This window comes from Lissotriton vulgaris, chromosome 9, assembly GCF_964263255.1.
Source record: "Lissotriton vulgaris chromosome 9, aLisVul1.2, whole genome shotgun sequence".
NCBI classification, from domain to species: domain Eukaryota; kingdom Metazoa; phylum Chordata; class Amphibia; order Caudata; family Salamandridae; genus Lissotriton; species Lissotriton vulgaris.
Window position 1 is genome coordinate 543,779,051 of NC_141697.1, and position 15,549 is coordinate 543,794,599.

General features: G+C 44.7%; 1 protein-coding gene across 3 annotated transcripts in view; it reads left to right on the forward strand.

Annotated features, from left to right (window-relative positions):
- SPDYC (speedy/RINGO cell cycle regulator family member C) overlaps positions 1-7,373 on the forward strand; it is a 137,033-nt gene extending 129,660 nt beyond the window's left edge. For 2 of the 3 annotated variants that reach the window (XM_086936679.1, XM_086936680.1), the window contains exon 7: positions 6,372-6,859. In XM_086936679.1, the coding sequence (XP_086792805.1) occupies positions 6,372-6,433 (62 nt within the window). In that variant the 3' untranslated portion in view covers positions 6,434-6,859. Of the gene's footprint in view, positions 1-6,371 lie in introns of all 3 variants that reach the window. The other variant, XM_086936678.1, reaches the window with a different exon arrangement.
- Positions 7,374-15,549: the final 8,176 nt, after the last annotated feature.

Here is a 15,549-nt window from a genome sequence, read left to right on the forward strand (position 1 = left end):
GCACCACCTTAGAGTAGTTCTTACTGCAGAGAAATGTTGGGCCATTCATGTGCACTAGTATGTTCTTTTGTACCAGGCTCCGCCTTGGATATCCTACTTTTCTTGGACACTCCTAATTGTTGCGACCCCTATTTTTAGCTGACCCTGTATTTATAACTTTGTGCTCAGTGAACAGAGCTTTTAATGTGCTGTATAGATCTGAAGACTGGGCCTAACTTAACAGGCACCTCATGCAAATAATTACTTTATAAGGGTGACTGCAACTTCTCCCTTTTCCGTAAATAATTTTCTAGGTCTGGAGCCTCATGTTGAATCTGGGTCAGAAAGTCTTGGTTATGAAGTTTGGGCTTATCTTGCCTTTCTTGTGACCTTTGTCTGCATCATGAATTGGATGCAGCTTCTTATGTTGAAATCTAGGGCCATTCCTGCTGCTAAGACATGGATATCTGAATAAAGAATGAATTTTTTCCACTAAAGACCTTCCCACTCAATACTTTCTGATTAGCCCATTGTCGGTTGATTGCCCAACTTTTAATAGGAGCACAACCTACTCATGGACGAGCAGGCATGCACACATAAAAAACCATCAAAACTGTATTCTCTGTAAGGCTGTCCTGCAGTATAATAAGTAAATGAAGAGAAAATTCCTAAACTACTTGGCCAACGATTCCAGCATTGACCAGTATGATTAAGTTGATCTTTCTTCCGAAAGGTGCAGCTTTTGTTCAGAAAGTGCATGCTTTTCTTGAATGCTTGGCAGGTGTAGGAAGGTGGAGTGTTGTGGTGGTGCTGGGTAGGCTTCACTATGCAATGCTTTCCATACCCCATAGATGATCCTTGGATTCACAATGATAAATGCTTAGCTCCAGTCCTGGTAGAGTGGCGAAGAGCGGTCCGTCTTTACTAGAGAAACATGGGTTAAGCATTTCAGAGTACCAACAGGCATGATAAGTAAATGACACGACTCAAAAGAAATACACTGCCAATTTATACAAATAAAGCAGTTTTTGATATAGATTTAGACACCCAAAAGTTCATTCTAGAAGTATAACCAGAGTTACAGATTTTAAAAGCAAATAAATCTGTGCAAAACAATACTGCAAAACTAAATCATTGCGTTCAATGGGTAAAAAGCACTTGTGAAAATCGGTCACTTGCAAGTAGCATTGCGAGAAACCTGAGAAGGGTAAAGGTGATGCAGGTCCCAGGTCCAAGCCACAACAGTTCGATTGTACCTGCCTCGAAGCCTGGGTGCGGAGTTGTCCTGGATGTCCTTTGTACTGAAGTGGGAGCCATGGTGAAGCTGGTAAGGAAACTGGTGCACACAGTCCAGTAGGTCACTGCTGTTGTCAGATGAAGGTGTTGTGGTGGTCCCTCAATTTGCAGCTCCGAGTGAAGGTGGTGGTTGCCAGATCAGCCACCAACAAGCCTTGGCAGTTGTAAGCTCAGCATAAAGTTATCCCGACATCTGGGGGAAATACGGTAGCTGCCTGAAACTTGCTGAAGGTCCGGACTAAGTTTTGCAAAGTGTACCAGTGTACTGGACCATCTTCTTTTGGGCAATTTCCTTGGAGGGCCCAATGGGCAGCAGTTTGTTTTTTTGGTTCTGGAGTTCTGGTATGTTTTTACCTGCAGTGTGCATGGGACAAGTGCCACTAGTCCAATTGAGTCTGGTGTTGCCTTTGGCTCTCCAAGGGGTCCCTCTGTCTGGGGGAAACAATGTTTGTATTTGTGGCAACCTTCTTCGAATTGCATGACTGAGATTCATCCCGGAACAGAGTATCAAGCCTTTGTTTTTTGTTTTTTTGCTCCTGTTGTCGCAAACTCTTGTTTCTTCTGTGTCCTTTGTTGCAAATCGGAACTGAGGCTCTGGTGTCAGGGGTAGCCCTTACATTCTAGATTTTTGGGCATTGGGTGTATAGTTGCAAGTGGCCAATGGGCTACTAGCCCCAGTGGCTAATCCGCCCCTGAGGTGAGCACATCTGAGGCTGCGGTCCCCTTTTCTACCCAGAACCCTCTATTCTGCCACTTTAAAAAAATGGCAGAAACCTTTAACTGTACAGACCAGGTAGCTGACCCGAGAGGTGTCGCTAGCCTTCTGAGGGTGTGCACCATCTAAATACCCAATTTTCTCGCTTACCCAGGTAAAAATGGGGCAGGGGAAGGCGGTTTCCTCCTTTTGGAGGCATCCTGATTGCATGTCAATCAGTAAAGGTTATGAAGCTCAGGCTTGATGTCTCACTTCACTGGCAATCCTTTCTGGGAGGGTGGTGGGACCTCCTTCCCATCCAGGCCATTGTTTGACTCCAGGGAGAGTTCACACTTCCTGGCAGGGTGCCAGATTCCTTTATTTGTGCAGCAGTTGCGGGCTAGCAGCCAGAGCACAGAAAAAGGCCGGGGCAACCAGTTGGACTAAGGTAGCTTCCAAGTTGCATGCCACATCGTCCGAAACACGAGATTTGTGTAAGGGGTGATGAGGCACATTGTTTAATACCAAACATGACGCATTACGTTGGTACCATGATGGAGCTGGTAACCTAGAGTTAGATGAGCAGTCCATAGAATAACATGGGCTGGCACCCGGGCACTCGTAGCGTTAATAGAAAAGGCCACTATAGGTACATATAAGCTTGTACTTATGCCCTCATCTTTAATATAATTCACACTGCCTCCTGGGTTTTGGCGGGAGGGGGGGCTTCCTTTGGGGTGGCTGGCATATCAAAAATAGTGCATTGAATTTGCCACACATGGTGAGCCTAAAGTAGACTTCAAGCAGTGTGCAATGCTCCTGCAGTCTGGAATGGCAGAACTGCTGTCATCTGCTTACTTAGGTCACTTAGGGTGGCGCAAACAGTGCTTCATGCCCTGGTGACCCTTTTAACACCCACGCCCCGAGTACCACTGGTACCTCGTATTAGGGACTTGTAAGGAGCATAACATCCCATCCCATTCACATGTATCTGTTTTAGGGAGAAAGCACTGGGGCCTGGGCAGCAGACTTCAGTGTACTTTCAGAATCGAATGTCGGCACGGGAGCAAAATGTTAGTGTGCGCGGGGGGGGTTGGGGTGACCATACGAAAAGGACACTTATCTACAGAAGGCAGATGCTTTTTATGACTGAAGTCTGAATCCTGGTTAGTTGTATAGAATGGACAGCAGAATAATAGGTAAAGAAAATATCACATTTGTACTGATACTTTTATCTAAACCATGCTGTGTTCCACAATACATACCTTATCCCCACGTAATCATGAAGTATAGTCTCCATTCCCAGTTATAAAAAATACTTCAATTACCCTGAAGGTAGTAATTAGTTTGATATGAGATTTAGAAAGCGTACAAATTCTCCCAGGAGTGTCTTGCTGCTGGATTAGAGGCTACCTACAAAACACATTGTATTGTTAAACTTGTTGAAAGTCATGTTTTTAATTTTTTCTTAAAGATGAATTGTTCAGCTGTGGTACATGGCTCCAGAGAAAGTTTGTTCCTAGCTATCAGTCCAAGATGGGTAAAGGACCTGCCACAGGTTCTAGCCTGGCAGATTTTTGGAGCGCTAGCCATTTGATCGAACGAGGACTGTAGGTTTCTGGGAGAACATAATCACAAAATACTTTCTTTGATAGCCAGCGGCACTTAAAGTCTGAGAATATAATCTCCAAGACCAAAGTATATTGCACTTCCTTGGATCACTGTTTTCTTAGCTTTAACAGACAAAGGAAGACATTTATTTTGAAGTGCGAAGCAGCCCAAAACAAGAATTGGACGGTGCCTGGATTTGTTTTGGGAAGGAAAGTGCTCGGTCTAGTTTAATTCCCTAATTGGTTGGAGAGCCAGTGAAACACCTTAGAGACAGTTTTTCATGGCCTCTCTGACAACCTCTTCTCACTTTCCACAGGTGAAAAGCTGGGTGTTGTCAGCATAGATTACTTTAGCCCTCCGGTCTCCGCTAATACACCTAAAGGCATGAACATTGAATAAGGTGGGGCTGAGTGCCGACCCCTGGGGCACTCCAACTGTTAGCTCACAAACTGTGGAGGAGAAACGAGTCATCCACACTTCTTGACTTTTTCATCCAAGAAAGAAGTGAACCACTTCAGGGCTGGGCCAACAATCCCAATAGATTAGACACTGCAAGGAGTTTCAAGTAGGGTGACAGTATCGCAGGCCGCTGATAGATCCACCATGATAAAGACTGCCTTCCCTCCTTTGTGTAGGGTGCCCTTGATCTGATCTAGCAAACTATCAACAGGGCCGCCTCAGTGTTCAATTCAGTGTAAATCCAGACTGACTGGTGCAGATCATTCTTCTCCAAATACTGTGAGTTGTGAATTCACAAGTTTGTCTTAAACCTTCGAAAAAGCAGGGAGAAGGGAAATAGGCCTATCATTTTCTGTAACTTTGCAATCAGCCATTGGCTTTTTGAACAAAGGTAGAATTTTGGCTCTTTTCCATTGCACTTGGTACAGTGCCTGATGACGGAGATATTCAAAATGTTGTTGGAAAGGGGATTGATGACTTGTACTGCTTTGGTAAAGTATGTTGGGAAAGAATAGGCCAGAGGGAGACCTTGATTTAAGGTTCTTAATGGCCGCCAATGATTCCTCCAAATAAGTGGGTAAGAAGTGGCGTCCGGGAAAGGTCTTACTAGAATTTGCTATGTGACGGATGTCATCTGACAGTAAGTCAACAAGCCGATTGCTTGAATACTTGAAATTTTCTAACGAAAATATGATGCCATCAGTTTGCGCTGTTCGGCTTAGGCCTCTAGTGACTATGTCGGGATTCATAAAGGTTTTTATCATGTAAAAAATTTCTTTGAATGTATAGCCTCGCTCAGCTATTCTTACCTCAAAATAAGCTTTTTTGGCTAAGCAGATCTCCAAGTGATACTTTTTTTGTTGATAATTTATAGGTAATTTTGCCAACTAACAGCTTTTCCACCATTTCCGCGCAAGGTCCTAATGTCTTCGTTTAACCTACTGGGCCAAAAGTTTCGTTCTGTGAGATCAGTGTGTGGAGGCTGAGGCGAAGTCATTGATGCTGTTAAGAACCCAGTCATCCATGCACTCATGTTATGTTGGTAGGCACGTTTTCAAGATGACGTATCAGAGAGGTAATGAGGATTAAAGATGGATTTAGTTGAAATGTCCTTATTTTGTCCTCCTTTCTAGTGAATGGTCATTGTTTTCCATCCCTATCCATAGTAACAAATGCATCATTATTAATTAGCATGTTCACTTCAGTCCGCTGCTTCGGCACAAATCCATTGCTGCACCTAATTCTGATGTTCTAATCATGAAGTGTGCTTACTGAGGCAACACATCCATCTCAAGCCACGGATTGGAGAATCTTGCTATCCTCCCTGAACTCCAACCCTTGCATGGCCCGCTTCTAGACTGTTTAAATTTCTAAACCGCCACTTCGGAGTTGTGTTCACTTTGTCTACACGTTTTTCATAGAAGTATGCCTGATGAGCATTCTTTTTTGCTTCTGACTAAAACTATACATTTTGACAGAAAGCATTGATTTATGCTGCTGGGTTTCTTTTTATTAATAAACTCATTTACCCTTAGCGTGTGAGTAAACAATGGAAGGGGGGGTGGAAACATGTGGTGGTGCTGGCTGGAGGCAATGCTGAAGTTGGAATATGCTTGTAAAGTACCTCGGGCTATATTACACATAGCGCCTCTGGTGCGCAATGAGTGTTTTCGCCTGCTTTTTGCGCCCCTGTGGCACTTTGGTAATAAAGAAGGGGGCGCAGATGCTTGTGAGACCCAGTCTGTAAAACCGATAGCCATGCAAATGAGTGAATCCCTTTGCCTGTGCTCCCACGCCGTGTTACAGATGCTGCCACTGAGGCAAAGATGCTCTCTGGAGGCGCACTGAAGGTGGCGCACTGTCGGTGCACTCTTTGAGAGCAGCCTTCTGGAGGGGTGGGAAATGGGGTCCCACAGACCCTCTTAATCCCCGCCCCCCCACTCCCAGACATCCCTCTTCCTGCGGGTGCAGTCACTAACTTCACCCGCCTGCAAGGGGATCTCTAAACTCCAATCTCCTTCAAAGTTCAGGCGGGTTGCTGCCTCCACTGTGAAAACACGGAGGGGCTTCAAAGCAGCCGCTCAGTTTCTTCACATGAATGCACTGCCCTGGGGGCAGCATGAGTTCGCGGCTGTCCTGGGGCAGCGCATTCATCATAATGCAGTGTGTTTTGCTTCATTGTGCTGTGCACACCTTTTTAAAAGATGTGCCCAGCACCATGAAGGAAGATTCACTGCATGTATAATGCTGCCATAGGTGTCTCCTGTCCAAAGGTGAACACTTGAATGATGAGTTTTGCTTTTATTTCATAAATATATTTTCTTTTTTGTAGTACTTCAAGAACCATTGGTTGGACTAGAACCTGGAGGCACAGCCGTAGAGTGGCCCCTGTAGGAAGGACCTGCAAAAACCTGAGATTCTGGCGGAGGTGCCATGCTTCATGCTGCAGCGCAAGGTGGCACAGACCTTGCACACGTTCACAGCTCACGAGAACCAGGATTGAAAGCACTTTACATAGTTTTGAAGCCCTTGGATGGAAGGGCGACATGGAAATTGTATAAAGCTATTTAAGTTATTGTTTAAATATTTAAAATTGTTTACTGATGTCATATGTTTGCTTCCTGTATATAGATGTATATTTGATATTGTATTGGATGGCAAGATTGTGAATAAAACATCCAGGAACATAATTGTGTGGTTCAGTATGCAAACTGAAAGGTAATTTCTAGACCAAACTGGCCAGGCGAACTGCAGCTCATGTACCACTTGCCCCTTTCTTTTTAGTCCTAGCAATTCAAGCTTGGGTAAATTCTTATCACCAAATTTTTCATCGAGCCTTGTTTTAAATTATTTATTCCCAGTCGTGTATGCTTGGTAGAAATGTTATCCCGCAGTTTTAGAATGGAATGATAGTATAGTACTGTGTGCAACTTAATTGTAGCTACTGGACAACCATTTTGTTGCTGGTTTAGTGCACCAGAAACCAGCATTATGATTTAATGGTGCAGGGGGAAATCTGAGCTCTGATCCTTCCAACAAAGAATTAATTTGCTTATGACGATTTCGTTTTCAGCAACTGACGTCTTCCCTACCGCAAAAAAACATTTGCTGTCACAGGAACCTTTACGAACTGCCTACTCTCGTGGCTTAAAGGTCACCGCTGTGCCCGTCTTCTGGGTAGAGGGACCATGCGAAAGCTAAACATTTCATTGCCCTTGCCAACCAAGTTCAAGCCCCGTACTAATGCAGTCACTTTCATATCCTGGCAGGAGATAAACATATTTGCGTTCGTCTCCTGCTTGCACTGCACTTATTGCACCCTGCTCATCTAGTCAAAGGATTCTTTTAAAATAGTGAAAGTCTAATTGCGCAGAGCTGGCTCTCAAAAGGTTTGTTTAGAACTATTCATCCAAAAATGCTAAAAAAACAACCTTTTTTTTCTATTTTAATAATTATGAATTTTCAACCTTTTGTAACCAAAAATCCAGCCCACCCAACCCCTCCCTCCGGAAAGAAGATGGAATAAAACGCGCAGTAATAAAGCACAATTATTAGACAACAAACCGTTATTTAAAGTGCACGTGCGAAATAAATAAGTGCTGACAGTAATAATTGGCTGAGTTCAAACCTGCGGTGTTGAGACACCAACGTATACAGCCGACCATTGTTCAAAGTGCAATTTGCAAAATATAAATTGAATAGTAAAGCTAACAATATTCAATATTAACAATATTCAAACTTTGCGCCTTACTTTACCCTAGACGTCATGACAGGGAAACTGCTCATATACACTATACCTTAAAGAATGCAAAGATTAACATCAGTCCGTAATTTAAAGTTTAAGGTGCAGATAAAGAAAGGAGAGCTAAAGCAATCCCTCCTATAAATTCAAACCCCCTCAATTTTCTAATCTGAATAGAGGCGCCCATATTAGCATTACTTTTGTCTTTGTTTTAGCTCCCTTTCTGATGTAAATTGCCTTCTCCAAACTGGAAATAACTAATAAGAGGGTAAGCCCCAATGTTTAAGCTGAGGGGGTTGTAGATCGAACCATGCTGTAGCTAATACTGATCTAAAAATTGTCATAGCGACCACCATAAAATAATCGATCTCCGGGGTTGACTTCATATATTACCCCTAGTAAGATTACCTTTGGACTCAATACAACATTGATATCCAGTTTATGAAAAAAAAATTGTAGTTCATTTAAAAAAAAATTGAAAGATGGACATGTTGAAAACATATGAATGATGTTGGCACTAAACGTGGAGCAATGCAGGCACTTAGTACCTTGCCCCGAGCTCCACTATGCAATTCTTGAAGGTGTATAATATAGCCTGCCTTAGCGGTTTATACCGGCCATTAAAGGCCTACAGGCCCGAGCCGAAAGCGAGGGACTTTAACAAGGGACAGGACTTTAATAGCCGGTATAGCCCTGCTACTAAGGGCTATAAGGCTATTAGAACATTCTGCCACTAGAGAGCAGAATGCTCTAACAAATAAAACAAAGGCTTCTCGAAGCTCAAGGGGTTTTAAACCCACTCTAACTCCAAGAGGCCTTTGCAAAACATTGGAATGTTGCACTATGGGCCTTTACCGGCTGTTTAGAAGCAGGGAGCACTCAATTGTCTTCAGTGGAGCTCCCAACATTCCAATGTTCTAATAATGCATTAGGTTTTCAAAAACTGCACTTGCAAATTGGCAGACATTAATATGGTGTGGCATAAATTGAGGGCTTTCGCAAATTCATGATCAGTAATCAGCAGCTTATCCTACCATATCATTGATGGTTTGTCGATCATCTTTCATTTCACAATTCAGCATCTGATAAATTGACCCAATGCGAAGTGACCTCTGCCATTAGCTGATCCACCAGAACATTCTTATCAAAGCCGCTCTGGCCCCTACTTACTGCTGAAGGTAATCTCTTACTTGCAGGTACTTTAAACTCTTTATTGTTCATGCCAAATTTTATTTTTAACTCTTCAAACGAGACCAGTCCCGCCGGGGAGAAAAAAGTGCCCAATTTATCTAAATCTACCCCAAACCATACCTGCATATAGCAATCATTGAAAATTCCAGGTAGGTTTGGGTTATTTAAAATCGGGGTATAAAAATTGTCTCCCTGAACCCAGCGTCTTCCTATTGCTATCTAGGCCTTCGCCGTGCCCAGAAGGCATTTGAATATATATTTTTTTTTATAGTAGCTGTATTAGAGTTGCCTTTCCTCATGCCTCATCCCCAAGCAATAGTTCGTATAGAGAAGGTGTAGTGTTGGGTGCTACTGCTTATGGTGATTCCCTCAGTAATATCCAGCTATTTTGCAAAATTAAAGCCCAGTAGTACAATCTGAGGTTTGGGAGAGCCCCCCCCCTTTCTCTTGGAAGTGAGGGATACTTCAGTGCATTCCTTGGCTTGGAGCAGGCCCATTAAAATCTAGTGAATGCGGCATAGAAGATTTTAAAACATTCCCTGGGGAATTCTAATGGAATTGCTCTGAAAGTACAAGATTTGAGGACCATAAATCATTATCAAATTGCAACGGCCTATCCTAGTGAGGTGTAAATTATTAAATCTAGCCAAACCTTTCTTAGTTTCATGTGCCAAAGGATCTAGATTAATTTTGACAGATGATTCAACTTTTGAGGAAATCTTAGACACTCCAATATAATGCTTTATCCACCACTCTATTATCAGTCAGTGCAATCTTTTCATTGATTGTAGACTGTTATCCTTGTTTAGCGAAAACCAGACATACCCCCAAACACAGCGGCTTCTGATTCGATTTCCTTAACCGCAACCTCAGGAGTAGAGGTTAAGACTACCACATCGTTTGCATAAGCCAAGATCTTAGTCTCATGGCATGCATACTTATTGGTGGAATAACAATGCTTTGCGCTATTTTTCTTTAAAATAAAAAAAGGAACAGTGTACAACGCAAATGAGGGGAAAGCAAGGGCACCCCTGTAGAGTCCCCCGAGTGATCATCACTTCTCATGTCAGGCAACCTGAAATCCATACCTTATTCGTAGGGTTGGAATACAAGGCTTTGACTCCTCGCACAACTTTGGCCAAAGTCCCTTGCATACATTGCCTGCCAAAGGAACTGCCAGTAGACCCGATCTAATGCTTTTTCGGCATCAAACAGAATCTGAGCCATAGGGTCACCTGACGCGTCCGCTGCATCAAAAAGTAATATCACTCATCGAATATGGTCAGTGGTGTCCCTGCCTGAGATGAGTGTCGCTGAACGCCAATTTTTTTTTATTGACCTGGGCTAATCGTACTGCCAGAACCTTGGAATAGATCTTTAAATCGCCATTTAGTAATGTAATTTACCTAGAAGAGCCAAGCTCGGCTGATGGTTTATCCTTCTTCAGAAAGGCGACTATTTTTGCTGCCGACCAGGAATCGGGGGGAAATAAATCCATTAAATATGATTGAAAAGTGCCACTATCTGATCTTTCAGCTGGGGGGCAAAGATTTTATAAAGTTCTGAAGTAATTGCGTCCACACCGGCTGCTTTGCCCGGAGGTGCAAGATGAGTGATAGCTAGCAGTATATTATCCCACGTTAGCTCTTCTAGAGATTCGCGCTCTTCTATGAATAATTTGTTAAACTGTACTGCTTCCAGAAACTCGTTAATTTGTTCAGGAGAAACACTATTTCCCTCCTTGTACAGGTTTTGATAAAACCCTCGAAATGGCCCTCTGATGTCATTAGTATCTGTGACCACCCCAAAAGTAGGATTGCGTGTTTCTCTAATATCACTATCCGTACACCTCTGCCATGCTCTTACTGCCAGATGGTGCCCTACCTGGTCACTGCACTCATTAGATCTTTCCTCCAGGCCATATACTTAGCTGCTGCCCTGTCTGCAAAAATTGCATCCAGGTCTGACCTGGCGAGAACTACCTTAGTTCGTGCTTCACTTGTATCCCCCGCGTGCTGTATAGTCTTCACTAGAATCTCCTCAGCTACTGTTAAATTATCTTCTTTCGCTTGGATCATCAGCCTGTCCTGCTTTCCTGTATTCAGTGAGAATTTTAGGGTTACCCCCACCTTAGGCAGGCCTTAAAGGTATCCCACACCATGCTTACAGAGGCACTTGCATTATTGTCCTTTAAGAAAGTTGGGATCCAACTACTGATATACTCCCAGTACTCCTTGTTGGTTAGAAGTGCATGTTCAAAACTCCTTTAAGTGACTGCTACCCTATATTCCTGCAGCCCCAAGACTAAAGGATTATGGTCTGAGAGGAACCGGGGGTATCGTTCAATTAGACCTGTTGTGTTCAGCTTGTTATACACACCAAAAATAATCGAGGCGGGCATGTGTGCCATGTGGAGCTGAAAAATATGTATGACATCCGCCATGAGGTTCTTATTATGCCCCACATCGACCAAGCCATGATCCTTACATACCCCTTTGAGGGTCTGAAACAACTTTGGCTTCCTCCAGGTCTACCATAACTGACCACCTACATTAAAGCTCCTTTGGAGGTTAAGATTAAAATCCCCACATAAAACCACAGGTAGGGGATTGTATGTTAACTCCTTAGATACCTGAATTAAAGTGGAGGAATCGTCAAGCACACTGCCATACACTGAACACAACGTGAACTTGCCTCCACAGGGTGAGTGACAGACCACTGCTACCCATCTCATATTTGAGAGAACTTAAGCAAAATTCCTCAGGCTAAAACAGCCACACCAGCAGTACGTGCACCTTGTAAGGTACCGCCTACCAATCTATAGCCCACAGAGTTAAGCATATCTCTCTGAAGCTTGAATATGTGTCTCCTGGAGGCAGACCATGTCTTCCCTCAGGAGTCTTCAACCCAAGGCAGTCCTAGCTTTTCTTTGGATCATTTAGGCCACATATGTTAAACACAATACGGCTCATTGGCTGGTTATACATTGGCTAATTTTTTGCCCAATATCCTCAGAAGCACCTCCGTGAGCCACCGCCCCATCTCCATTCCTCCTTCCATACATACTTCTTTCATACTGGGGTGTATGGTCTGTCTTCTTTTTTTTCCCATCAAAGGGGAGAGTCGGGGGAGACGCCGTGCACCCGCTTCTGTGACAGCCCAGCGCGTGACCTTGGGAGCTGTGCTGAAGCGGGTGGGCTCGGTCGTCTGTGCCAGTGGGGGGGGTGGGAGGGGGGCACGTTTTCTACAGTGATGGCGAGCAGGAATCTTAAAGCCTCCAAGGCTAAAGCAACCAAAATGGCAACAGCCACTACTGGCCTGGTCAGGACTTCAAAGATCAGCATGCACCAGGGGGGTCCTAAGGAGAATGAAACCGATGTAAGGAATAAAAATATAGGGGATGAGACCAGCGATGCCAACAAGCCTGGCAATACAAGTAGAAGGGCTACCCGAGGGAGCAATATGTTGGTGGTAACGGAATGTCAGCCCATGATCTCGGACCTTTTTCCTTTGTAGTATTCCAGATTAGCGAAAAAACAGGACTCTGTTATGACTCCTCCTCTAGCAGCAGCGTCTGTGCACCTGTTATTACTCAAGTGCAGGATATGGTGCCTGAGATCACTACAGAGGGAGATGATACCGGAAGCTCAAACAAAAGGAGAGTTGCGCAGGCACCCTCATGGAAGGAGTGGGAGAAACGCGGCAGAGAGAGCAGAATCTTTCGTGGGAGGAATGTTTGGAGAGCAATCCTGGTGATGTGGGGGGGGAGGGGGTTCGGCTGAATTGATTTAAGCTGATCCTACCTTCTTTGATTCTGACTGTCTAGGGGTTCCTGGACTGGCGGCCTCACCCGATCGGACTGGGGGCTATGAGCATTTCTTTTACCCAAACTGAGGACTCTGATTATTCAATGCCTGATCTAGGGTTATCAACATCTTCACAATCCGTATCTAGCAGTAGCTCACAGGGTGGATCAGTCATTTCTGCAGGATGGAAAAAGATCAGGCAGATCAAGGGGCAGAAAAGTCTTGCAGCCTAGACAAGAAGCAACCGTTAAGTAATGTTTAAGCTGGCAAGGTCCGGAAGGAGTCCTCAAAGAAAGGGTCCCCTAGGCTTGGGTAGGATTATTCTGCGGTCCAACTGTTAGAAAAGCCTGCTCAGAGCCTGGAAGGTGTGACCGCCGGATGCCCAGCAGCACAGGAACCTCCACCGTCTCTAATTCTTGCGACGATTAAGCAGATGCAAGCTAAAGTGTTGACGGATAATCGACGGACATGTCAGGCCTCTAAAAAAAAATCCAAGGCGCGGTCAGGAAAATGAGCAAAACTTGTACTGAAATCTCCGACCGGATGACCAGTATAGAGGCCAAAACAGATACCCTCGAACAGGAGATCTCAGTCAGTAAGCTCTTTCCAGGACCCTAAACTCTCAGATGAGGCAGAAGATGGAAGACTATGAAAATAGGCACAGAAGGAACAATCTCGGGGAACGTGGGAGGGGACCCTGTAGACTATGTTGTTAAACTTACTCCAGTATTGGAACTTTTACAGATCCCACAGCTTGTATCATTCCCCGTCGTCAGAATGGGAGTCTCGGTAAACAAAATAACATAGCAGTAGGTAGAAAAAAGAGAAGGAAAAAGGCCTAGGCATCATTCCCTTTTGTAGCCTATCAACCTCTTTTTTCAAAAGAGACCTAAGTAAAGCAACATCCAATCAGATTAGCCCCACCCCATAGAACCCTCCTGAGAGAACCTTAGAGTCTCAGATTTTCTATGCACATTGTGCTAAGGGAGTCTCCTCTGAGCTCTGCTCCCTTCAACTCTAGTTGACTATTTTTCAGCATTTTTTCTTCAGAATTGTTTTGTATTTCATCAAGGAGAAGAAAGCCCTTTTCAAGGCTTGTTCCACATGTGCCAAAAAGAGACTGTGGCGGACAGGCATAAGGACTGCATTTATTGCCTGTACCCTGATCACAAGGCAGCGGACTGCAAGATCTGCCGCACCTTCTCTACAAACACTCTCGGGGACTGCGAGGGTCTCCTCCTCACTTGGCTCCAGAAGCTGAAGTCGAGGAAGGAAACTGTCAAGTGACAGTGAGGATTCATCACCTGCCACCTCATCTAGAAGGTCAGTTAAAAGGGGTAGAGCCTCCCATTCACCATCCTCAGAATGTCCTGTTGAGGCCTCAAAAATGACCCCCGTGAGTCTGAGAGCCGGAGTCCTGGTAAATCTCACCATGGTGCAAAGTAGAAGGAAGGACTATCTTCAGCTACAGCAGTGGTGGAGTCTGCAAAAGCTTTTAAAAAGCCCTCTTCGCTAACATCTGAGAAGTCTGAGAGATTCCAGATCGCTGACGACGCTGCAGAAGACTCAGTCGACGAAGGCTTCCAAATCCCAGGTGAAAAGTTGCATCATTGACAGTACCTTCTAGTTTCCAAATATCAACGTCTGCGTCGACGGGAGCGACTGACGAGAGTGTCCAAGAGAGTGTCTGACGGTAGTGACGACGACTGTGTCGTCTATGACGATTCAACAGTCTACCGTCGACTACCTTGTCGACTATGGTTTCTCTGGCAACCCCATCTCCGACTGTACCGTCGACAACATCTTCGTCGACATGGGATCACTATTTCCTTGAAGAGGATACGCCGGACATGACTTTTCCAAGGAGGGTTACCCCCTTGCCTCCCGCACTGTTACTCAAAGAAGAGGGTTCTGACTTGGATGATCGGGATTCTTTTGGCTATGCCCATAGCCCCTCACAATTGTTGGTAAAATGTCAAGACACTGATTCTGAGGGCGAATACCTTCATGAGTGCTCATACCAGCAATCCTATCGTCTACAGGAAGGCGCAGGCTAGGAGATGGTTTCAGTTCCTTCTTCCCTCTTGGCAGATCTTCAGGGCATGTTGCCGGATTATAAGAGGTTTCTCAAGCTACTCCACCTCCTGCTTCGTTTTGCTCTGCAGTACATGCTGTGCCTGCACCATCAGCTTCTGCAGTGGTTTCTCTGGGAGCAACATCCCAGATGGTTTCACAGCTGCAAGTACCCGGACCAGGTATACCTCCAGTGGTCCAAGACGATTCCTTGGACGAGGATCAGGAAGATGGCAACCGGTCTAACCTGGGTTTAGAGTGGGATGATTGTGATCCTGGACCCAGCTTCACCTACTCCGGCTCCAGTGGACTCCTCCGGCAGACATAGGGGGATTTCACAAACTGATGTAAAGAACCTTCAATAGATTTAACTTCCTATGCCTTCTGTTCAAATGGAGTGCTTCCTTTATTATTTTAAGGAGCCCTACAGGAAAGTGGTCCGGCCCATTGTCAGCCATGTCTGGGACGAGGGTTTAAAGGCAATGAAAAACCCGGCTACAGTCATTCCAGTTTTACCATGTCTGGAGAAGAAGTACAAGGCCCCTGAGGATAGTCTAGCGTCCTTGATTGGTCAGCTGTAGCCGGATTTTGTAATATTGCAGGCGGCGCAGAGAAAGTCACGCAATCCTTCTGCACCCTTGACAACTCTTCCTGATAGAGGGCAGACGCCTTGATAATGTGGGGAAAAGGTTTTCCTC